This window comes from Gymnoscopelus microlampas (genome assembly GCF_963454915.1).
Source record: "Gymnoscopelus microlampas genome assembly, chromosome: 10".
Lineage (NCBI taxonomy): Eukaryota > Metazoa > Chordata > Actinopteri > Myctophiformes > Myctophidae > Gymnoscopelus > Gymnoscopelus microlampas.
Genome location: NC_139947.1, coordinates 44,408,103 through 44,432,488, shown reverse-complemented (window position 1 = coordinate 44,432,488; position 24,386 = coordinate 44,408,103). Strand labels below are relative to the sequence as shown.

The 24,386-nt window shown below is 39.2% G+C and overlaps 2 protein-coding genes across 3 annotated transcripts; both read left to right on the top strand.

Moving 5' to 3' along the window:
- The first annotated feature begins 1,176 nt into the window (after positions 1-1,176).
- Positions 1,177-10,433, top strand: ctdsp2 (CTD (carboxy-terminal domain, RNA polymerase II, polypeptide A) small phosphatase 2). Its single transcript, XM_084068899.1, has 7 exons — positions 1,177-1,816; positions 4,616-4,767; positions 5,837-5,938; positions 6,561-6,617; positions 7,392-7,484; positions 7,764-7,949; positions 8,460-10,433. Exons 1-7 carry the CDS (start codon positions 1,756-1,758, stop codon positions 8,583-8,585), a joined length of 777 nt encoding a protein of 258 aa, XP_083925025.1. The 5' UTR covers positions 1,177-1,755; the 3' UTR covers positions 8,586-10,433.
- A 1,568-nt stretch (positions 10,434-12,001) lies between these two features.
- Positions 12,002-18,924, top strand: tegt (testis enhanced gene transcript (BAX inhibitor 1)). 2 transcript variants are annotated; one of them, XM_084068902.1, is made up of 10 exons: positions 12,002-12,104; positions 12,798-12,907; positions 13,023-13,131; positions 15,101-15,221; positions 15,574-15,622; positions 16,050-16,147; positions 16,997-17,076; positions 17,207-17,307; positions 17,723-17,798; positions 17,975-18,924. In XM_084068902.1, exons 2-10 carry the CDS (start codon positions 12,852-12,854, stop codon positions 17,999-18,001), a joined length of 717 nt encoding a protein of 238 aa, XP_083925028.1. In that variant the 5' UTR covers positions 12,002-12,104; positions 12,798-12,851; the 3' UTR covers positions 18,002-18,924. The 2 variants fall into 2 exon arrangements, with proteins under 2 accessions (XP_083925028.1, XP_083925027.1); XM_084068901.1 differs by having other exon boundaries at positions 12,008-12,128.
- Positions 18,925-24,386: the final 5,462 nt, after the last annotated feature.

Sequence of the window (24,386 nt, the reverse complement as noted above, 5' to 3'; positions counted from 1 at the left end):
CTTACACTGGACGCAAAAGAGATTTTAGTGGCTTCTCTATCTACTCATTTCTACATTTCCACAGGGAAAACAAGCTTTATAAAACCCCAGAATACTCGGTAGCCTAACTAAGGCACCTCTTGACTATCCAAATGAACTATGGTGTAAAATGCATTTCTATTAATCTTATAGACAAACAAAAATCATCTTAGCTTCACTTTCTGAAATAAATGATTGCATGAAATGCAATGTGCATAAACAACTTAAAGCTGGCAGATTTGAATATATCATTCTCTTGCTAAATATTTCCAAGAATAGCCTAATTGTGTATTATTATTAAAACACATGTTTTCTGTCCATTGTTAAGACATTGTTAAGATGTATATGTTTAAGAATATGATTACCTTCACAGCTACCCTCATCACCATCACCACCTACTATAAGCTAAGCCTTTTATATTGAGTCTTTTAAGACTTCATGTAATTACATTCAAGTATGAACACTGTGCTCAGTGATTGCCAGTGGTGTAAAGTAACTAAGCACATTTACTCAAGTACTGTACTTAATTACAATGTTGGAGTACTTTACTGGAGTATATTTTCAGTACTTTAATTTCTACTCCACTACATCTCATAGGCAAATATGTTACTTTTACTCCTCTACAATTATTTGAAAACTTTAGTTATTTTGTAGATTTTTATTATTATTACAAAACCACTTCAGCCCCATACATTTCGTCCATTTGAAAATAGCCGATCTACAAGCTAAGCGACACATTGTGAGCTTAAAGATCTGCTATTTTCAAAAGATTTGTATGCATTTGAAAACTTGTGAAATGGGACATTCAGCATAATGAGTACTTTCTACTTTTGGTACCTATGTACATTTATTTTTTTATAACAATACTTGTGTACTTTTACTCAAGTACATTTTGAACTCCGGAATTTTACTTGTAAACAGAGTATTTCTACTTTGCAGTATTGATACTTTTACTTACGTTAAACATTTGAGTATTCTTTCCACTACTGGTGATTGCCATAATAAAACTATAATGGTCCCTATACTCGCCTTATGTCAAAGCAGCGCTGGAATGTGTTCAGTGTGGAGCGTGTAGAATAGAGAGGAATGCCTTTGCAACGCCCACTTTCCAAACGTCCAATCGGAGGCGGGCGACGGTTTCCAGGCGCCCGCGGAGTCCCAGCCGAAGAAAAACAAAGCCTCAGATAATAATAAAACTAACGTTTTTAGACGGAACGATATGCGGAATCGCTTTAGCATCAGAAACGCCAGTCGACTGTATTTGTAGTATTTGAAGTGTTTGGAGTGTTTGTGGTCTTTTTCGTCACTCTCCGGGAGCTATTTGGCGAGGTTGTTTATCTGTAGTAAGGGGAACTTGAAACCGCCCCCTTGCCCCATTTCCTCGGTTGTTTTCCTCCTTTCGCCTGGATTCTCCATGTTGTCGCTGGTGTTAAAGTGAGGCGGCAGGAGGGGGATGTTCGTTTAATATTACTAGCAATAAAGTCAACCTGAGACGCAGCAGCAAAATAGCTTTCAAAACATCCACCAAGTGCCTTGTATTGCCCCTCCCCGGTGGACGAGACGAGAAGAAACATTTGTAAACCGATATTTTCTCATTCTCATCCGGATTGTAACGCGCGCCTTACGGATGACAGTTAATCTCGGCAGTATTTGAGTAACTTGTCAATAAACCCTAATGAAGGCTCCTCTGCAGCGTTCGGGGACAGGATTTGATCTCGAGGGCTCTGTGATTGTCAGATGGAAAGTTCTATTATCACCCAAGTGCAGAAAGAAGACGTTCAAGTGTCACCGAAAACAGGTACGACGAGTTTATACATGTTTATTTCCTAGTCTGCGTTATTGTTTACCAATCTAACATTAAAAAACAACTACAAGTGAGTATAAATGTTGGAACTATTTCTTTATTGAGCGCTGGTTATAAAAAACCCAGTGCGCCCATTTGACAGTTCAGCGCTGCGGACGATCACCTCAAAGCGCATTGCTCTGCTGTTTTTGGCCCCTAATGAAATTGATCTGTGATATTTTGACAGAATCGGTGTAAAAATACAGACATGTATAAAGATATGTGAAATATAGGTACTATGTTTTGCGGTAATGAACGTTTTGCTGATCTAGGAATGGACTTGAGGAGTGCAGAACAACACCTGCAGAGATCCACGCAACTGTTGGAATAAAATCGCTCCCTATTTGAATAGAATCTAGATATAACGAAGTCTTTGTTATATTTTGACGAAGTTGATGCAGCCATAAGGCGATTTAAGTGTTTTCCCCCCAACATTTTCTATAAATGATAATTTAGGTGGAATCGGATCGAGGATCATTTTCATATCAATAGCCTCCCTTTACGTTCCCATGAATGCCAGCCACAGAGCTTGGCTATAATTGCTGATCCAATTTTTGTTTTTGATTTCGGTTCTCTTATTAGTCTATATATACATCGTTGTTGCCTAAGATTTGGCATTGTGTCTGTTTAGCGTGTACAACTGCTATTCGATGATAACAATCTTTGTGTCTAAAATAAACTTCTCGTGTTTATCTGATTCCAAGCTGTTTGGCACATTCCATATACTACGAGGTACAGTAGGCTATGATCACGTTTGTCATCACGGCCGCTGTAGCTACAGTAAGCTATGTTGTTTTGTTCAGAGCCTTTGGAGGGGGGGGGGTGAGTGCGCGTAGTGGGAATGGAAGGCTACAGTACTATTTCAACGTCTCTGATCTTATTTTATGTTGGGGGGAAATGGACAGAAGATATTACGTGACATTGTATTGTAGACGTATTATATAAACCGTATATAGGGAATAAACCTAGTCTGGATTGTTTTTTGGATTAAAGGGGGAAAGACATGAAGTGAACAGCCATAGAAACTCCAGGTGCCGCGGTATTGACAGTGGAATGCACAAACACACCCCTCTGCACACGCCCTCCTCCTGCCGCCCATTGTAGCGCGGTTTCAAAGATTCAGTATTTTATTTGTGCTCGTTTCCCCCTCGCTCGAAAGGATTTTTTGCCAACTGATTGTGTTCCGTCCATGATTGATAACGTCGAGCGTAATGTATTAGTATGATTATAATTATATTATGATTTATTGCAAGGATGCCCCAATTTATTTATTTATTTATTTTTTGGGACTGAGCACCAATTTGTTTGTTTTTCACCCATTTGCGTTCATTTACTATTTTTTCCTTTGCTTGGTTGAGTGACTTGATTAATTAGAGTTTTAATAACAATTGTAAATATGCTTACAGCTGGTTTTATGTACATTTTCATGAAGATGTGTTCTATGGACCCCATGTGTTATGCCATTGCCCCCCCCCCCCCCCCCCCATTGGAATCAGTAGAATAATGCTGTGACAAGCCATTGGAAATCACATCCATAAGATATAGTTTATGGTGGCTGAAGGCAAGGTTTTGAATCTACTATTAATGCAGAAAACAACTATTATTTTCTAACAGAGGCAGTAGACTAGACATTAAAGGCACTACTCTGATAGTGTCCACATCAAGGTCCAATATTATTTGTCTGTTGTATAACATGGTTGTGTTATGACTCCAGAAAAAAAGTAGGCTATAATGAGCCAAGCGTCAGCACACAGGGTTACCAACATTGATAGAAAAAAAAAATGGGGCAAGATTTGATAACATACAGTATATGGATTATATAAACCCATGGTTTCTAGGCTTTAGTCACTTGACTGTACCATGGTATATGATTCTTTTCAAAATATACTCTCATGTGCATGTCCTCACATGCAACGCTTAGTAGAGAGGACTTGCATAGCTGAGTCCTGTCAAGAATGTTTTTCCCATTCTGATGCCTAATTTATGCTCCGTCGTATGACAGTGTCGTGCGCCAAAAATAGCAGATCTATAAGCGTTGTGAGTTTGTAGATTGGATATTTTCAACGTGCAACACCATTGCATGATAAAGTATAAATCAGGCTTCAGTCTATGGCACAAGTCTTGTGCAGGGCCAGGGTGCCTGTCCTTACAGTGACTGATCAAAGACTTGCACAGAGCACTGAGGTGTGACTGACTGCCTGACTGACTGATTGGCTATTCTAGCTAGCTTCAGCCTGCCAGGCAACACCAGTTCGGTCTTGGGAGTTTAAAATGGTTGGAATGTTTTCTGTCTGTGTTTTCTGCTGAAGGTATTGCTGAAAAGTGTGGGTTTTCCCGCCCTCTGTGATTATATAACATGTACCAGGCAGCCGTTTCCAGCAGCAGCAACAACAGCAGTAGAGTCAGGCTCATTAAAAACAGATTTCATGTGCAGGCTGTGCCATCCCTGTAGACTGATGGATTATGCCTTGAGGAGAGGGAAGCTCATTCTACACGTGTACTGCAAGCAACCAATATCTCGCTATGATTCAAATTTTCCAAGGAATCAATATTTTGTATTGATTTATCTAAGATTCCTAACTTCTTTCATCTCCAGCTTTGCAGTCTGCATTGTTTTTGTATGTCATTTTGAAGTTGCAATGCATGTTTGGTCTGTAATTAAGCCCCCATGTCATGTATAGTGCCCACATGTTGAAAGCATGCAGTTGTAGTTAGTTTTGCTCATGAAAGTTTCTCTTTCTCCTCACTTAACAGGCCAGGTGAGCCGGTCTTCCCTGAAACAGCCTAGGAGTTGTAACATCTTCAAAGCGCTCTTCTGTTGCCTCCAAGCGCAGGATGGCCCCAAACCACTACCACCTTCCCAGCATGCCTTGCTGGAGTCACAGGAAAATGGCATGGTTGTCAAGGTAACATCATTCTTATGCTAGGAAGGATTTATACCCCTGTAAACAGTCTGACAAACGTGATTGCTAGCTGTTGTTAAAAGCCATACTCATCCTAGCAGGTAAAGGACTTCTTCGAACTAAACATAAAAATGTGCACTGGTTAGTTTGCCCGTCTTGAGGAATACTACAAGAACATCATCTACAAGAATTCCTTACAGCTTGAAAAGCACTATTTATTTCGTATAACTACAACATAAAACCACTACTGCACCTGTTCTGAACATCTCGCTTATCACAACTGTCTGTGGATATATAATTGCTTTGATGTTCCCATTTAAGCCTCTATGGAAGATAGGAACAGCTGAGCGACTTGCAATTCTTTAAGCAGACAGAGAATGCTGTATTATGTTATGTGCCTTGTAATTGCTGAGGTGGAGAGCAAAAGCTTAGGGAGGTGCTACTCATGGCTGACAACGCTGTCAACCTGGTTAGGACTCCAACACCATGGAAGGGGTGTTTTAATGAGATGCCATGTTTGCTCATTTTGAGGAGTGTCCTCCAGCAACAGGAGCAAACAGGAAGCAGCATCTGTGGGGTCTGGCCATTGTCTTGCCCGGTCTGACTGAAATTACTTCAATAGAATTAATCATTGGCGCCTATGGGGTCCTACTGTATGGAGCTCACTGCTAGTGAACTATGATGTATTATCAAAGAATGGTGTTGCTCATTCAAAGTGTACAGTTATCTATCATAACATGCCCTCCTTCATTGATGAGTTGCTTATGATACATCATCTATTATTTTTATTTTCCTTGTTGAGCTAACATTAGGGCATAGCTAAGAGAAAGTCAAAGGTAAAACACTAGACATACTGGCTGTTATCCTCATGATGCATGGCATATGGTCGTATACAGAAATGCATCATATTGATTCCGTTACGGCACTTGATATACATGATGCTATGAACCCCTCGTTCCCTGCTTCCTTGAATCACTGGGCTATAAGGATATTCTGTATTCTTTTCAGCACACACAAATTATGTGTAAAATAAATAAAGTTGTTCATTGTGTGTTTTTCTTCATCTCCGCAGGAGTTGGAGCCCTGCCTACTGCCAGAGGTGATTGCCCAGGACCAGGGGAAGATCTGTGTGGTTATAGACCTGGATGAAACCCTGGTGCACAGCTCTTTCAAGGTGCCAGACACAGTCTAAAGCATGATCTATGCTTGTCTGTCAACAAACAAACCAAAGTATTTTCAACTGGAAAAAGTGTGATATAACGTGTCAACACATTTTCTTTTGGGTTGAAAACACTATTTTTGTCGAGTGACACATCACGTGACACTTAGTCGCTGAAGCATAAAGCAGGCTTAAATGTAGCCTGACCATAACAGGTTATGCTGTGATGTCAGTGTCATTTTCCTAGGTTTTTGTGCTACGGCTACCTCACCTTAAGTACTGTTTTGCCCTTTAACATAAATGCTGCTATTTATCTCAGTGGACACAAGAGCTTCCTTCAATTCACAAAAACTTCTGGTTAATTATATTGTGTTTATGCACTGTGTGTGTAATGGTGGGCCTGGTCATGTGCTGATTGTTTTGTCAATCTGTTTTAATTTTCTTTTCTAGTTCACTTAAAATGTTTGGGGAACATCACGTGAATGATATTGTTTATGTAGGCTGTGTACTGTGATTTATGGTAGCAGCATGGAGTTCATGTTCTTCAGTGTTCAGTTATGTAATGCCATGTGAACGTACACAGCGCAGCTCATGTGAGTGAGCATGCCAACCATCTCCCTCTGTGTTCTCTCTCCAGCCTATTAGTAATGCAGACTTCATCGTGCCTGTGGAGATAGAAGGGACCACACACCAGGTAGAGTGTGTGTGTGTGTGTGTGTGTGTGTGTGTGTGTGTGTGTGTGTGTGTGTGTGTGTGTGTGTGTGTGTGTGTGTGTGTGTGTGTGTGTGTGGTGGGGGGGGGGGGGGGGGATTGGGGGGGTAGGGGTTGTGTTTGTGTATGTACTATGTTGATGTGTTTGCAGCAGTTGCTGAGCTAAAAAGGGATGGGTCTTGTCGCTGATCAGCCAGGTTCTGTTATTATGGGTGCTAAGAGCCCTCTGCTGGCCAGATGTTGATTTGAACAGGGAAGTTTAATGGAAGGCAAAAGCATCACAGGAAATGAAGAAATTTCAGCCTTGTCCTCGAAAACTGCATGTATAAGTTATGAAATATTTATAACCACCTATGTATAGAAGATGTTGAAGGGGGAAAAAAAGATGCCTAACCAGCAAAGTGTAGTGGATCCTTTAATTCAACTCGAGCATAGATCTGTTGACTATTCGACATGTGGAAATGTATTTAACTCGTAACGTGATGCCTTGGACCACCCATGCTGTTGTGGACTCCTCTTTTTTGGGCCTCTGCCTGGTTCAAGTAATCCAGGATAGGCTGGTTAACACCAGCACGGCCTATTCTTGATTACTTGTTTCAGGAACTGGCTGATAGCACCTGATTGATGGACAGACATTGTAAAGAAGTTCATTATGCAAATGTGGAAAATGTAAGTTAAATGATAGTTGATGACAGCATTGTGCATGAAAAAGTGTACCGTTGGGTCAAGTTGTTTGCTTACAACCGTCTTTGCACAGGTGTATGTACTGAAGAGGCCATATGTGGACGAATTCCTACAGAGAATGGGAGAGATGTTTGAATGTGTTCTGTTCACAGCCAGTCTTGCCAAGGTACATACATCCTCAAATCAATTTCTTTGCTTCTATATCTTCTATTGCAGACCCTGAAAAAATGTTTACCCCCCCTTGTTAGCTATTAAATGTTCTGTTACTGCCATTACAGTCACCTCAGTAATCACCTCCATTATAATGACATGCATTATTTATTCCTTTTTTATTTTACTTTAGAGACTTGTCAAACAATTTCTAGCTTACCTATTTCCTATTAAGAGCAAGCATACAATGCTTCCGTCTTCCCTTCATGTTGGTGTCTGCTTGCCTCTCTGTTAGTATGCAGATCCAGTGACTGACCTGCTGGACCAGTGCGGTGTGTTCCGGACCCGGTTATTCCGAGAGTCTTGCGTCTTCCACCAGGGCTGCTATGTCAAGGACTTGAGCAGGTTGGGCAGAGACCTCCACAAAACCCTAATCTTGGACAATTCTCCAGCCTCCTACATCTTTCACCCTGAGAATGCTGTGAGTTGTGTTGTATTTCTGCAAACTACCATCTGCCTCCTTAATCAGGGCAGACAATGTTAATTTGATCTGAAAATTATAATATTTAACATTTCATTTTATGAGTCACTTTTATATAAGGAGTGATAGCACCAAGTTTACACCAAATAAGTATAACTATTTTGGGATATTCTAAAACAATATTTTATTTCTAACAGACTTTACATTTGACATTTGAAGTGCTAAAAGTAATTTAAACAAAAACACACACAATAAAAGACTAAACCATTGGCATAAAGAACTATAACACACCCCCCAGAAAAAAAATCCCCATTAAAGGTTAAGCACTTATTTGAATCTGACACCTTTCCAATATTTTTAGTGGTGTATTTACAACTACAGTATTTTATGATCGGTTCTAAACTATCTGCACATAATTAAGGTGCAAGTTTAATTTGGGGATTTTAATGCCTGTTGTGAATGAGATCCAGTGGTTTATTTATACGTGAATGTTTGATCGTTTCCAATCAGGTTCCCGTGGTGTCATGGTTTGATGATGTGGATGACGCTGAGCTGCTCAACCTTCTGCCTGTGTTTGAGGACCTGAGTCAAGCTGATAATGTTTACACCCGGCTGGATCAGCTACGAGGACCGTAGCTCTTTAACCTGGGAGGGCCCCATTCAGCTCTGGAATACTCCTACGCTACAATATCCCCACATGTAGAGAAAAGACACTGGGTCGGTTTTCCAGACCTTGAGTTAGTGTCCATGCCTCAAAGTTTAATTTTCTTTTTTCCTTTTCTTTTTTTGTGTGTGTCAGTGTAGGACTAGGACAATTCAATTTATGGAGAACTGACCAATGTTGTCATTGGTTTAATGCAAAGTGCAGGCTGAGGCCATCTCTCTGAACCTCATTGCTCAGAATAGAGTCCTTTTTGGAAGCACTGCCAGAAGGGTTGGGGACATGGGGTACAACAACCAAAGTAGTCCACTAACAATCACTCCAGTGAATATGAATATTAAAGTGGTTCTTTTGCCAAAGCAGAAGCCTTCCTGCCCTGATTCGGGAACATTGTTATATCGTTGTGCCTTTTAAGGAACAAAACAATACAATACATCAGCTCATTCTTTTATTTCCAACCGTTTTTTTTATACAATTTTTATGTTACCTTTTCTAGTTTGATTTTATAACAAAATCTATTTTTAAAGCTAAACATAGTTCATCTATGCAATCCTCTTCTGTATTTACATAGCCAATACCTCTTGTGCAGCCAGTCAGTAATTTCATACAGCAGATCTTGACATTCGTCTTATCTATAAATGAGCAGCAAAACAAAGTCTATTTTGCTTCTTTGTGCTGTATTGTAAAGATAATCATTTCTCTATAACATATACAGTATCATTGAAGCAGTCAGATTAATATTTGATTACATTGGCTAGGAGTGAAGTGATTGCAGCTGAACTCTTACTTTTGGAATTCCTCTATGGTCATTTGAAAGCAGACACTGGAATGCATTGGTGGCACATAAGATGGTCGTAAATGCCACGTTTCAGTCAAGGTTATGTCAAATCCTTATGTACTTTTTCTTTCATTAGTACTAAATGACAAAACTTGCACTTGTTGTTTTGTATTGACAGTGCTAAAAGTAACAACTGTGCCTTCGAACTTCGGACAGAGAAAAGCCTTATTTATACTTTGTCGTTGTCACGTTCCAGAAATAGCTCACAACGCATTGAGCTTGTAGATGTGCTATTTTCAGTACGACACTGTCATACGACAGAGTATAAATTTAGCAAAACAGTGTTCTGCCTAGGCAGAGACATGAGGCCTATACATTCTAATATGTCATGCTGAGCGTGAGAAAACACTGTCCGGTCAAGTGTAATATCATGCAGTTGTGGTACTTGCAGTGCAACACTTGAAAATATCATCATATATGATGAATATTTTTTACTGTTTGAGTGTTTTGTGTATTTATTGGCCAAAAATTGTATTGTTCAGTATCTCTTTACTGCCAAACATTTTGTTGTATAATCTGTTTGCCTATACTTTGTTACTGGCCTGGTGTTTAACTAACAATCCAGTTTTGTTTGTGCCTTCAAGTAATTTATGTCAAAGGAAAGTACCAACTGTAAACATTTTACAAACTTTAGTTTAAAAGATTTGGGATTTTGACAAAAGTTAATTTGAAACCTCAAAATCTCCATTTGTATGCCATCTGACTTTTCATAAAAACTGAGGATAAGTGGGATTGATTCCTTTGTCAAGCTTATTCAATGATGTAATGTTTTGTGCAATTATTGCCTGCATGTTGACAACTGACATGAAAAAAAAGAAAAAGAAAATTTACTTTCAATAATCTCATCTGACCAAAAGTATTTGTTCAGACAGTGAAGATCTGTCGATTAGTGTTTATCAAAATAAATGAATCATTTGTGCATCTTCTCATACCAAATCAAATTCATTTCTGAAAAGGTGCTAAAATAAAAAATGATTAATTTTAATGTCAATGTGTATTTCTTCCAATAGGCATTTTTGTGAGAATGACGAGAATAGCGGGGATATTTTTTAAGACGGGGCAAATTGTGCTGTGCATCAAATAATTGTCATTAATTTCTACAGCATTTTGTAGTTCGGTTACATTAGATTAAACTTCACCTTTACTAGTTAGGCTACACTACATAAGTGTTTTTATGATTCAATCCTGTGTCCACTTGCTTGCCTTCAGTAGTTTTACAAAAGGACATGAGTTGTTAGTGTTTGTGTCACATACACAAAAAATATTTATTTAGGTGACAAACTGATATCTTGTTTGACAGCCAGTTTCATGATATTCAGGTAAGTTTACACGTTTATTTTCTCATTTCTGCCAAAACCAACTCAATTCAAATGCAAAATCTCCCATATCCCAAAGGCATGGTGGACACAGTAACACAGATCATACATTTTACTTGAGTATTTTTATTATATTAAATATTAACCACTTAAGCCATATTTCAAATATAGCGAAAATAACAGATTATGAGTGTGCTTAACAGAGCTTGTATTTTCACAAATGATATTTGTTGAAATTGTCTGAAAAATCTTAGAATTTTTGGGGTAAATGTTTAAATTTCAATACATTGATATGAAAAAGAAAATGTACTTTGTAATTTGTATTTTTCAATACTTAAGTAAATTTAAAAGCAAGTACTCCAATACTTTAACTTAAGTACAACTTCTTTGACAGAGAAACTTTCACTTGTAGTTGAGAAGTAGGCTACTTGTCCACCACTGCCTGAGGCTGACAGGGTGTCTGCAGTTTACCAATCGGGCAGAAAGGGTTAGATTTAGTGGCTGGAGCTCCTCTAGAATGAGCCCGAGGAATTGCGTTCTACTCTGCTAATACAATCGTCATAGTGAGAATCCAATAAAGACTTTCTAAAACCCCACGAATTCACAGAGCGCTCGTTTATAACAACGTGAGCCTTTAAAGCTCAACAGCCACAACATGAAACATGACTACGGCAGCCATTTTAGGTGTACCAACCAGCAGAGTACCGTCTCTGCTATGCGATACACCAGGAAGTGCCATTTAAATATGCGTCACCCTTCAACGGTTCAACGCCAAATAATGAAACTTAAACTTGTTAAATTCTTAATTCAAAGATTATTACACTGTGCCGATGAGCGATGATGGATAGAATAGATGCGGTTTAAATACCACACGCGCGCGCGCGCGCACACACACACACCCGCACACACACACACACACACACACACACACACACACACACACACACACACACACACACACACACACACACACACACACACACACACACACACACACACACTTTTGACTGATTTGGTTATTTCATCATTTTATTTTTTAAATGTAATGTATTTTTAATTTTCTAACATTATTATTGATGTTATTATTATCACTATTATTACATTTTACACATATCTAATCCATTATTAGATAAATGTCCAATAAATATAACACAAACAAAGTGTATTTCAGTTTTGCATACATATAAACCTCGTACGTATTTATGGGCGTTCCTTATATGACGTCATCGTCATACCAGTCTGACTGACAGGTTACGTTACTATTTTCCCCCAAGAAGAAACAACACAGTAAAGCAGGAAGAAGAAAGCAAATTAAAACTGCAACAGACTGAAACATAGAGGTGAGGAGGAGAGCCTAGCGTTGAATAAGTTGTCACAACATTTCACGTATGCTTTATTTCACGTAGCTTGTAGTTGTATCGTTTATCGACGAATAAAAGACACGTCGAACGGTTATGATGACACATTACTAGACGTTAGCTGCCTAGCTTCCTAGCCTTTCAGCTAACGTTAGCTCTTAGCGTTAGCTTAGCACTTTCGATCTCTCGTGCGCCATTAATATAATATTTCGTCTTTTCGTGACATCTTGATAAATGTTTTTAAATGGTCAATGTTTAATCATCGCTACCTAGCAAAACATTTTTACGTAACGTAATGTTGCCAGTAAGCTTGTTGTTATCAGTCCGACAATCAAAACAGTTAACGCTTGACGTTGTTTTAGCCGTTGTTTAAGATTGCAAACTCCCATCCAGGTACTTCTATCCGTGTCAGTCTGATATAATAACCTGGCTGTGTTTATCTGTCAGTGGAGGTGCGACACTGTGTCATAAGAAAACTTAGCCCTGAAACATGACTACAAGCGTCATGTGAACCATGGCTAAAGAAAACTCCGTTCTGTAGCTACAGGCAGAGTTACGGCCACAAAGTGTTACTTTCATCTCAGTTGTGTTGTGTTATAGCTGCAAGTCTTGAAAACATTAAGACGCAACTGTTAATAATCTACCAATGTCGTGTAATCTGTAATCCCTCCTCAGGATAGCTGAAGATCAAAAGTGAATCTATACGGATCTCAGTGCCCGGGTTCCAACATGAACGTGTTCGACCGCAACATCAACTTTGATGCTCTCTTCAAGTTCTCCCAAATGTATGTATGTTGCAAAGTGTAACTGGCCATGTACGCACTTGATCAACCAGAGATACGCATTCATTTCCTCCTAGTTATTTACAGGCATACCTTGTCCCGCATGCTTTGTTTCCAGCCCTCATTCTACCCAGGTGCACCTGAAGAATGTGTACTCCAGTCTGGCAGTGTGCATGTTCGTGGCTGGAGCCGGATCCTATGTGCATGTTGTCACTCGTCTCTTTCAGGTAAGACTGATATCATAGCACAACAGGACTTGGAATTCCCCTTCCAAGTATTTATATAACATGGCATGAAATACACTGTTTGTGAATGCACAAATGAAGCTTCTCCTCTCGTTAGTTTATGTTTAAGCATATCTCTATTTATGCTATTTGTTGAGGTCAAAAGTGTTCGTTTTTTTCCTCATGAATCTGTTATTAGTTGTCATTACACAATACACACACATCCATGCCTTGGTTGTCCCACACGAGCCGCCACAGTCTCGTAAATCATGTTTTGGGGTGAGCGTTCGGCACAAGTGCCAATCAAAGTGACTGTGCTGGTCAATCACAGTGCGTCTTTTCCGGGACTTTGCAAAACACATAACAACATAACATCTGTTTAGACTACGGTGGCTCGTGTGGGACAATGAAGGCATGGATGCGTGTGTAATGACAACTAATAACAGATTAATGAAAAAAAAGTCACTTCTGACCACAACAAATAGCATAACAAGAGATATGCTTATGGGCTCCGCTCTATGCTATGCTGGGGAAACTGGACGACAGGGGCAATTCTGCAAATAGACCCCATGGCCAGTCATTTTGGATCAATACAAATAGGAAAATGAGCCTATATGTTATTTAGTCTGGACTTCACCCTCTTAAGTACAAAATGCATGTTAAAGCATACCAGAAAGGGAATGTGATACTGAGCAGATTGCTTTAGGGCACCAGTTAGTTACCTAGTACTTGAACTGGATCAACACTCCTGGGTCTCTTTCTTATTTTAACCCATATCCTCAGCATGACCTGGTCCTGTCCCAGACACGCAAACATCTACAATGGTAATTGTTGCAATGTAACGGCATGTCTTCTTATCCACTAAGCCACAGCAGGCATCGCAACAGCCAACTCAAGATGACTTACAGGTCTAAAATAGTTCTGAAAGATGCTTCTGATTCTGTGAACATGCACATCATATGCAAACAAATTCAAATTGGTGCCTGCCAATTTGTGCTGTAGTGTTAATGTATGCACTAGGGGGCAGTGTTACATTTACTAAACCGAAAATAAAACCTGGAAACTGGTCCCTGTTTTAAATCACAGAAGATTTTTTTTAATCTTACACATTTTTTTTTTACAATTTTTAAAGAAAACATTAAAACGGCATAATCATATCATAGACCTACTGTCATGACATTATATTTTGTGGAATATGTATAAATCACATAACGTGGTTTTGGTAAAACCTCATTAATAATACACAGGCTTATGGCTGGACAAAGATTCTAAGACAATAAAATAACCCAGTTAAACCCACCAAATAAAATAGCCAGGTAGATGTCTTTTTTTGGGTCACTGTTAGTTGTTAATCCAACCCCAGTGCTGCCTGATGTCATCCCTTCTCAACCAAACAGCATTTGTTTGATGTACATGACAACCGATATGCACAATTTCAACTTGTAGTAGAGATTTTGGAAGTGGAGCACGACGTCTGCTCTCCTGCGAGCTAAGGTTACCCAGAAAACCTGTCAATGAATCGCACAGATGTTTACATACTACAAAGAAGCAATTTAATCAGCCTTAACGAGGATCCGAATCATTATTGTCCCATCATTTTATAGTATTTCACGTGGAGAGAAGTAGAGTAAGAGCAGAAGAGAAAAAAGAAAGAAACGCGGGAAATAAACTGGTTAAATAAACAAACAAAAAGGATGTATACATACAGATGTGATAGCAGGTATGTACATAATGTTTTGAACATAAGCATGATATAATATGCAGATGTGTACATGTTATTTTGGAAACATTAGTATCATATGCAGTTGTGTACATGAACAAGCTGCAATAAGGTGGGGTAAAAAAAAAAGTAGCAGCAGGTACGTGTTCTCAAGGTGCTGTTAAATTAATAGACGAGTTTGTGCAACAAGAAAGGTAAAGACCACATATTTCACATGAATAACATGCTCACGTAATGGTCAATGTTTTTCAGGGAGGAATTCTTTCTCTGCTGGGTTCTCTGGGGATGATGTTCTGGCTGGCCATGACTCCACACAACTATGAGACAGAGAAAAAGAGATTGGCCATCCTCGCTGGCTTTGCTTTCTTCACAGGTAAACTGATATAGCACTGGTTGGAACAACAATATGGTCATTTAGGCATGATACTACACACACAGTATTCTGGAGGATAGCTAATATCACAGTTACTCTTTTGCATCTTCATATTGTCATCATACATATTCCTACATGAATTAACTTAATAAATTATATTGCAGTGGAAGTCAGAATTTCACAATTTGACACTCACAATTGAGTGTCAAAATTAGGTTATTTATTTCATACTGGGGAGCATGTAAACATTGGATGTGTTTATTTAATATTGGGGAGCATGTAAACATTGGCTGTGTTTGTTAAAATATGAGTTTTACTGACAACTGTTTCTTTTTTTTCTGTCTCTCACCAGGTGTTGGCCTGGGCCCTGCCATGGACTTTGTTATTGCTATCAACCCAAGGTATGACTGGGTGGACTTAAGTACAGCAGTAGTTATCTGACTGAATCAAAACAGGCTTGTGTGAAAGAAAGTTATTTCTTTTTAGTTTAAGGCTATAGGTTAGACAATTTGAATGTCACACTTTCTTATTCTTTTTCATTTTTAGAACAGGCAGGTAATTTTGGGCATCACATTACATTAGTACATTTCAAGCACATTTATGACTTTTAACTGTGTGTGTGTGTGTGTGTGTGTGTGTGTGTGTGTGTGTGTGTGTGTTTATTATTATTATTATTATTTAAAAAAATCTTATTGAAATGCACTAAAGTTTAAAAACATTTAGTCCTCAACCTTTTAGCTATCTGACAGTAGCACTTTAATGCTGTTTGCAAGCCGATAGTTGGTGCTTACGGACACGCGTGACCTTTGCTCTGTTTTCTCTCTGCAGCATCATAGTGACAGCGTTCCTGGGAACGTCCATCATCTTCATTTGCTTCACTCTCAGTGCCCTCTATGCCAAGCGCCGGAGCTACCTCTTCCTGGGAGGTACAGCCATCTATTTGATCCATTTTTGTGTTAGAACCACTAGGGATACTCAATTCAATTATTCACAGATAAATGGGGAACGTGTAATAATTAATTACAGATTATTGTTTATTAGGGGTGATATTACAAACTAGTGCACAACCACCTGTTTCACTCTGACTGCATATAAATGGCATATACTGTACCTTACCTACATTGTCCAGCTCATGGCTACAGTTGTGCACCATGTAGCTGGTGTAGACTTGCACGAGAGTGAAGCAACAAGTTGTCATCTATGTTGATATCAATTTGAACTGAGCCTTGGCTTGGGAAAGTCATGTAGGAACAACCTATTCCTTCAAAAACTAAAGCTATTTTTAGTAAGATTGACATGCCACTCTGAAAACTCCCAAGAGCGTCAGGGTCACCAAAGTAGTTTGCAGAAACAAATGCAAACTACAATAGCATTCTTGATCAACAGTATAAAGCTGCAGGCTGGTTAGCAAAACCATAGTTTCTGTTCATGCTAAAACAACACGGGCCCATCCAAAATGTGTCATCACCTGGCAATCGAAAATAAACTGATGGATTTTTACAGTAGATCTTTTCTCAAGCTCATTACACAAACTGTGTGTAATAGTGTGAACTTGTTTTAAAATGCTAAAAATAGGAATGACAGGTTATTGTATTATTAACGAGCAGATAGTTATCGGTAACAGGTCAGAAATTCCATATGGGTACAACTGCCCATCACCATGCTGCCGCCCCCATACAACTGCACCAGCTTTACTGAATGAAGTATGACAAATGCCTGTTTTGTATTTTACTATGTATGCCTGCCCTAAAGAAATGCTGTGTTTGTATCCTCAGGCACTCTGATGTCTGGCCTCTCCCTGCTGTTCCTGATGTCTGTGATGAATATGTTCTTTGGCTCTGTCATGCTGTTCAAGGTACCTGAACTTAGCTCTGACATTTTGACATGTAGATTCTTATGAATTGTTTGCAGTGACATTGAGTGTGAAGAACCTGGAATATGACTTTGAAACTTATTTTCTCTTTATCTGTTCTCCTTTCCAACAGGCACACATGTACCTCGGGCTGATCATCATGTGCGGATTTGTCCTTTTTGACACTCAGCTCATCATTGAGAAAGCAGAGAATGGAGACAAGGACTATATCTGGTAAGGATTTGCATGGTAACAGGCTGAGCCTGTTATTTGAGCCTCATGTCATATGTCAACAGACTGAAATAAGGAAATGAAGAGTTTCGTTCCACAAAAACCTTTGTCTTGTGGTAAACGGTAGAATGAAATGAGACTACTGTTGGGCTGTGCACCTTGATACTCTTTTTTTTTATATACAAAGTGTTGCGGTCATTGTATTGTGTGTATGTGTGGTAAATAGTGACAGCTGACAAAACCATCACTGGCTGAACATGCAAACATTTTTTGAGTGATAGTTTGTGACTTAAGTCCTTGACTGACAGAAACATGATGCCTTTAGTTTACAGCCTGCTGGGCCCTTAATATTGTAGACGTATGTGTGGATGTGTGTATAAAATAAGCATTAATTTACTTTTGTTTTATTTTTCTAAAGGCACTGCGTGGACCTGTTCCTTGATTTTGTCACAATCTTCAGGAAACTGATGATTCTTCTTGCCATGAATGAGAAGGTACCATGTTTATTTTATAGCCCTCTCCTTTGATAGAGAATGCCTTTTGATTGTTTATTTTAATTTATTATGCTGTCCAAAGATTTGTCTCGGTACAGCCTGTCACTTTGGTTGCACCGTAATGCAGTAATGGTAGTCTTTATATTTAAAATATCTTTTTGTGTGATGTTTTTCAGGAAAAGAAGAAAGAGAAGGCCAAGTAGATGAGGCAAAATCTTGTGGAGTTTCAAATTAAAAACAATCTGAGAAAGGCACAATTTGCTATGCTGTTGGTGCTTTCACTTTGTCTTCAATTCTTGAAATGAACTCCTATGTGGTCTTATTATTCTTATTATTATTGAAGTTTCTTTGATTTATTAACTTACAATAAGGGTTGAATGTAAGTTTTATGGTAAACTAATGCTAGTCCTTTCTTGGCTGTGAATGGAAAGTAGACTAATGCTGCAGTGATCAAGCTTGGCCTATAGAGGGGAGTGCTGCCCTGAGAAGGCTCCCACAAGCCCAGCGCATTTCCTAAGGATTTCATATTGTTATTTAGTGCCATAAAATAGGTTATTTGAGCATTTGAGACTGATTGTTTTTGTTTGAAGTTATGTAATTTCAGTTGATTTGCCTATTTATACAGTTTTCCCTCAAATCTCTTCAGTGGAGTTGTCACAACACGATGCCGTTTCCCATGATATTCCCAATTTAACACCCCTCTTGAGTTTATTTTTTTCACTTGTGATTATTTACCATGGTGTTGATCAACATTTTGAGAACAACACTGGTAAAAGCCAGCAGTCAGCCTCATCTGATCCTACTGGTCTTTGCAAATTCTTGAAGACAAATGCTAAGTCTCTCCTGGTTGGGATATATGACTGGCTGGTGTAAGATTTGTCATTATCTATACATAGTTTAAATGTGGAAAGCCAAGACAGGCCAGCTGTTCCTATTGCTCCCATACATAAATCTGTCTTTAAAAATGGTCTAAAATATCTGTGCTCTACATATTAGTTTGCCAAATGATGTGATGTTAACCTTAATTTTTTTGAAGATCTGTATACTGTGAAGAACTTATTTTATTGATGTACTATTGAAAATCTAATAATTTGATACATTTGCTCAAATAAATTTGTTGAACGTGCTCAACTGAGCTGATATTTCTTTGATTGTTCCTTTGTGCTTTTTCATGTAATGTTAGCCAATGAAAACCAATAGACAAATTGGGATATTACAATGAAAGTAATTGTGTGAAGTAACTAAGTACATTTACTCAAGTACTGTACTTAAGTACAATTTTGAGGTTAGTTACTTTCCACCACTGTTACTTAGATGTTTGTATATTTTGAAAAGCATTCTGTATAATGAGAGTACTTTTGGTACTTTAAGTACCAAAAGTAAATTTTGATGCCAAACCTTTGTACTTTTACTCAAGTAAATGTTTAAAACCAGACTTTTACTTGTATCAGAGTATTTCTACATTGTGGTATTTTACCTTTTTCCTTGTGCCTAAGTGTTACTGTGGACGTTAGTCTTCAAAAGATGCTTTGCAGTAATGAGTAGTGCAGGGCAGGCCTCACTTGGTGGGATTTGAAACTAGGTGTTTGGGAACATGTAGAGCAGTGGTTCCCAAACAGTGGGTCTATGAATTAGAAATACATTCAGACATTTTTCAAAAATAATTTCATATATAAATGTCAAAAATCGAAGAAATTCCATAAATTCAAAAACAAATGTTTAAGAGGTAGTGAAAATAGGCGATCTACAAGCTCACAACGTGAGGCATTGTGAGCTGGTAGATTTTCAGTTTGTGTCACAGAGAGACATTACATGTCTCTTTTGGGTCTCATCTGAGAGAAGGGGGGCTGACCTTTACCTTTGTGCGGAAAAAGGTAAGAATCATGCATAGACCGGCAATAGACATTTAAAGGGAAACGAGTACAGGCTACTAATCCTACATACTTTCTGCTAGTAACCCCATTCATACTTTAAAATGTTCATCTTACTGTGGACATGTTTGCCTGAAAAGGAATCTTTGAAATGTTTAATAGTTTTAGAATTGTACTCCTTTAAAAGTTCAGAGATTTATAATGGAGGTCGATGGACGAATTTGGGACCTCAAAAAAACACTTTCACCTAGAAACTCCATTCATAGTTCAAAAATTCCACCTTGCTGTGGACATGCATGCTTGAGATTTTTTCTTTGAAATCATTTGTAGTTTGGGAGATATTTAACTTTAAGCGCCCAATGCATTGTTGATGCGGCAATGGACATTTAAAGGGAAACGAGTACAGGCTACTAATCCTACATACTTACTGCTAGTAACCCCATTCATACTTTAAAATGTTCATCTTACTGTGGACATGTTTGCCTGAAAAGGAATCTTTGAAATGTTTAATAGTTTTAGAATTGTACTCCTTTAAAAGTTCAGAGATTTAGAATGGAGGTCGATGGACGAATTTGGGACCTCAAAAAAACACTTTCACCTAGAAACTCCATTCACAGATCAAAAAATCCACCTTACTGTGGACATGCATGCTTGAGATTTCTTCTTTGAAATCATTTGTAGTTTGGGAGATGTTTAACTTTAAGCGCCCAATGCATTGTCAATGCGGCAATGGACATTTAAACTTTTACCTGGGGCTTTTACCTTTATCTAATATTGTAGTGAATACCACACAAGTTAACAGACTGCAGCAGAATCTCTGTGGTGCAGTGGTTTAGATACAGGGCTTTCAACCAGAAGGTTCCTGGTTCAAATCCAACAAGGATATCTTTCCAACATTTATCTGACTCTTGTGGTCTGTATCTAATCTTTCAGTGAAGAGCGTACAAGAGACCAGAGCAAAAATGAACCATGGTGGAGCTGTGGTTAAAATACAGGCCTTGCACACAGATGGTCCTGAGTTCAAAACCAACAAGGACATCTTTTCAACTTTTACCTGGCGCTTTCACCTTTATCTAATCTTTTAGTGAATACCACGCAAGTTAACAGGATAATAAGAACCTCTGTGGTGCAGTGGTTTAGATACAGGGCTTGTAACCAGAAGGTTCCCGGTTCAAATTCAACCAGGACATTTCCCAACTTTTATCTGACTCTTGTGGTCTGTATCTAATCTTTCAGTGAAGATCCTGCAAGAGACCAGAGAAACTATGAACCATGGTGGAGCAGTGGCTAGGATACAGGCCTTGCACACAGATTGTTCTGAGTTCAAATCCAACAAGGAATATTTTCCAACTTTTACGTGGCTGTTTCACCTTTATCTAACCTTTCAATGAAGAACATGCAAGTGAACAGAATAAGGATGAATTACAGTGGTGCAGTGATTGAGATACAGGGCTTATAACCAGGAGGTTGATGGTTCAAATCCAACAAGGACATTTTTTGAACTTTTACCTGACTCCTGCACCTTTATCTAATCTTTTAGTGAAGAACACACAAGTGGACAAAGTCAGCAAGAATCACTGTGGTGCAGTGGTTAAGATACAGGGCTTACAACCGGAAGGTTCCCAGTTCAAATTCAACTTGGACATTTTTCCAACCTTTACCTGACTCTTGCACCTTCAAATCCCACACATGCTGATTTGCCATTTCCAGGATTTGATTTCCAGGATTTGAGTCTTGAGTCCCAAGACTCAAGACCCAAAAGAGTCTTGAGTCGAACCAATTACTCCCGCGGACACATAAAATTTCTCTTTTGGGCCTTGAGTCCCAAGACTCAAGGCCCAAAAGAGAAATTTGATGTCTCCGCGGGAGTAATTGGTTCGACTCAAGACCCAAAAGAAGGTGAACTGACTGTAATGATTCAAAATGTCATATATAGAATAGAAACCCCATTCGAACTTTAAAATGTTCATCTTACTCTGGACATGTTTGCCTGAAAAGGAATCTTTGAAATGTTGCATAGTTTTAGAATTGTACTCCTTTAAAAGTTCAGAGATTTATAATGGAGGTCGATGGACGAATTTGGGACCTCAAAAAAACACTTTCACCTAGAAACTCCATTCACAGTTCAAAAATTCCACCTTACTGTGGACATGCATGCTTGAGATTTTTTCTTTTGAAATCATTTGTAGTTTTGGAGATATTTAACTTTAAGCGCCCCATTCATTGTCGATGCGGCAATGGACATTTAAAGGCAGGCTTACAACTACATACTTACGCCTAGTAACCTCATTCATACTTTAAAATGGTCATCTTACTCTGGACATGTTTGCCTGAAAAGGAATCTTTGAAATGTTGCATAGTTTTAGAACTGTACTCATTTAAAAGTTCAGAGATTTAGAATGGAGGCGGATGGAAGGTTAGGGTTAGGGTATAGGGACCTCAAAAAAACACGTTCACCTAGAAACTCCATTCACAGTTCAAAAATTCCACCTTACTGTGGACATGCATGCTTGAGATATTTTCTTTTGAAATCATTTGTAGTTTTGGAGATATTTAACTTTAAGCGACCCATTCATTGTCGATGCGGCAATGGACATTTAAAGGCAGGCTTACAACTACATACTTACGCCTAGTAACCACCAGGAAACCTGTAACTCTCAGCCAACAGCTTAGCTCAACTGGTATGGACATATAAATATAATAAATAAAATAAAATAAATATAACTGGGCAATGGACATTTAAAGGCAGGCTTCTAGAAAAACAAGTTAAAACCACCAGGAAACCTGTAACTCTCAGCCAACAGCATAGCTCAACTGGTAGAGCGTCTGTCCAATAACATGACTTGACTTGACTTGAGTGGGTTCGATTCCCACTCGAGTCAAGTGTCCCCGGTAACTTGGGGCAACGGATAAATTGACTGATATCCGTAGAATAACTTGTAGGAGTGTGCTGGTTCAAATCCAGTTCAACCCAAGGACCGAGCGGTCCTGGGTTCGATTCCCACTAACGTCAAGTCCCTGGTAAATTGGAGCAGCGGATAAATTGACTGATATCCGTAGAATAACTTGTAGGAGTGTCCTGGTTCAAATCCAGTCACCACCTTAGTAACTGAAACCGAATCTGGCCAATTCGGTCTCAGTTACTGAGATAGATAGAGGGTGTGTAGAGTAGGCGGAGTAGAGTAGTGAGTAGTGTAAAGAGAGAATATAGTCGGGGAGTAGGGGGAGGAGTAGGAGTAGGGCCCAGAGTAGGGGGAGGAGTAGGAATGGGGGGGGAGTAGGGCCCAGAGTAGGGGGAGAAGTAGGAGTAGGGGGATGAGTAGGAGACTATATTCCCTCTTTACTCTACCCCTACTCTACTCACTACTCTACTCCGCCTACTCTACACACCCTCTATCTATCTCAGTAACTGAGACCGAATTGGCCAGATTCGGTTTCAGTTACTAAGGTGGTGACTGGATTTGAACCAGGACACTCCTACAAGTTATTCTACGGATATCAGTCAATTTATCCGCTGCCCCAATTTACCGGGGACTTGACGTTAGTGGGAATCGAACCCAGGACCGCTCGGTCCTGGGTTGTACTGGATTTGAACCAGCACACTCCTACAAGTTATTCTACGGATATCAGTCAATTTATCCGTTCAAGTTACCTGGGACACTTGACTCGAGTGGGAATCGAACCCACTCAAGTCAAGTCAAGTCATGTTATTGGACAGACGCTCTACCAGTCGAGCTATGCTGTTGGCTGAGAGTTACAGGTTTCCTGGTGGTTTTAACTTGTTTTCTAGAAGTTAGTCTGCAAAGGGAAGCAACACTAAGGATATCAGTCAATTTATCCGTTGCCCCAAGTTACCGGGGACACTTGACTCGAGTGGGAATCGAACCCACTCAAGTCAAGTCATGTTACTGGACAGACGCTCTACCAGTTGAGCTATGCTGTTGGCTGAGAGTTACAGGTTTCCTGGTGGTTTTAACTTGTTTTTCTAGAAGTTAGTCTGCAAAAGGAAGCATCACGAAGGATATCAGTCAATTTATACGTTGCCCAAAGTTACCAGGGACACATGACTCGGAGTGGGAATCGAACCAACTCAAGGAAAGAATCATAGGAAAGACATCAATGGGATTTGAACTCATGGCCTCTGGATCATGAATACTGCGTCTCAACCCATTGAGCTAACAGATGGCTGACAAGTACAGCCTTCCTGGTAGTTTTCAGTTGATCTTCTGGAAGCCAGTCTGCAAAGGAAAGAATCATAGGAAAGACATCAAAGGGATTTGAACTCATGGCCTCTGGATCATGTATACTGCGTCTCAACCCATTGAGCTAACAGTTGGATGACAAATATAGCCTTCCTGGTAGTTTTCAGTTGATCTTCTGGAAGTCAGTCTGCAAAGGAAAGAATCATAGGAAAGACATCAATGGGATTTGAACTCATGGCTTCTGGATCATGTATACTGCGTCTCAACCCATTGAGCTAACAGCTGGATGACAAATGTAGCCTTCCTGGTAGTTTTCAGTTGATCTTCTGGAAGCCAGTCTGCAAAGGAAAGAATCATAGGAAAGACATCAATGGGATTTGAACTCATGGCCTCTGGATCATGAATACTGCGTCTCAACCCATTGAGCTAACAGATGGCTGACAAGTACAGCTTTCCTGGTAGTTTTCAGTTGATCTTCTGGAAGCCAGTCTGTAAAGGAAAGAATCATAGGAAAG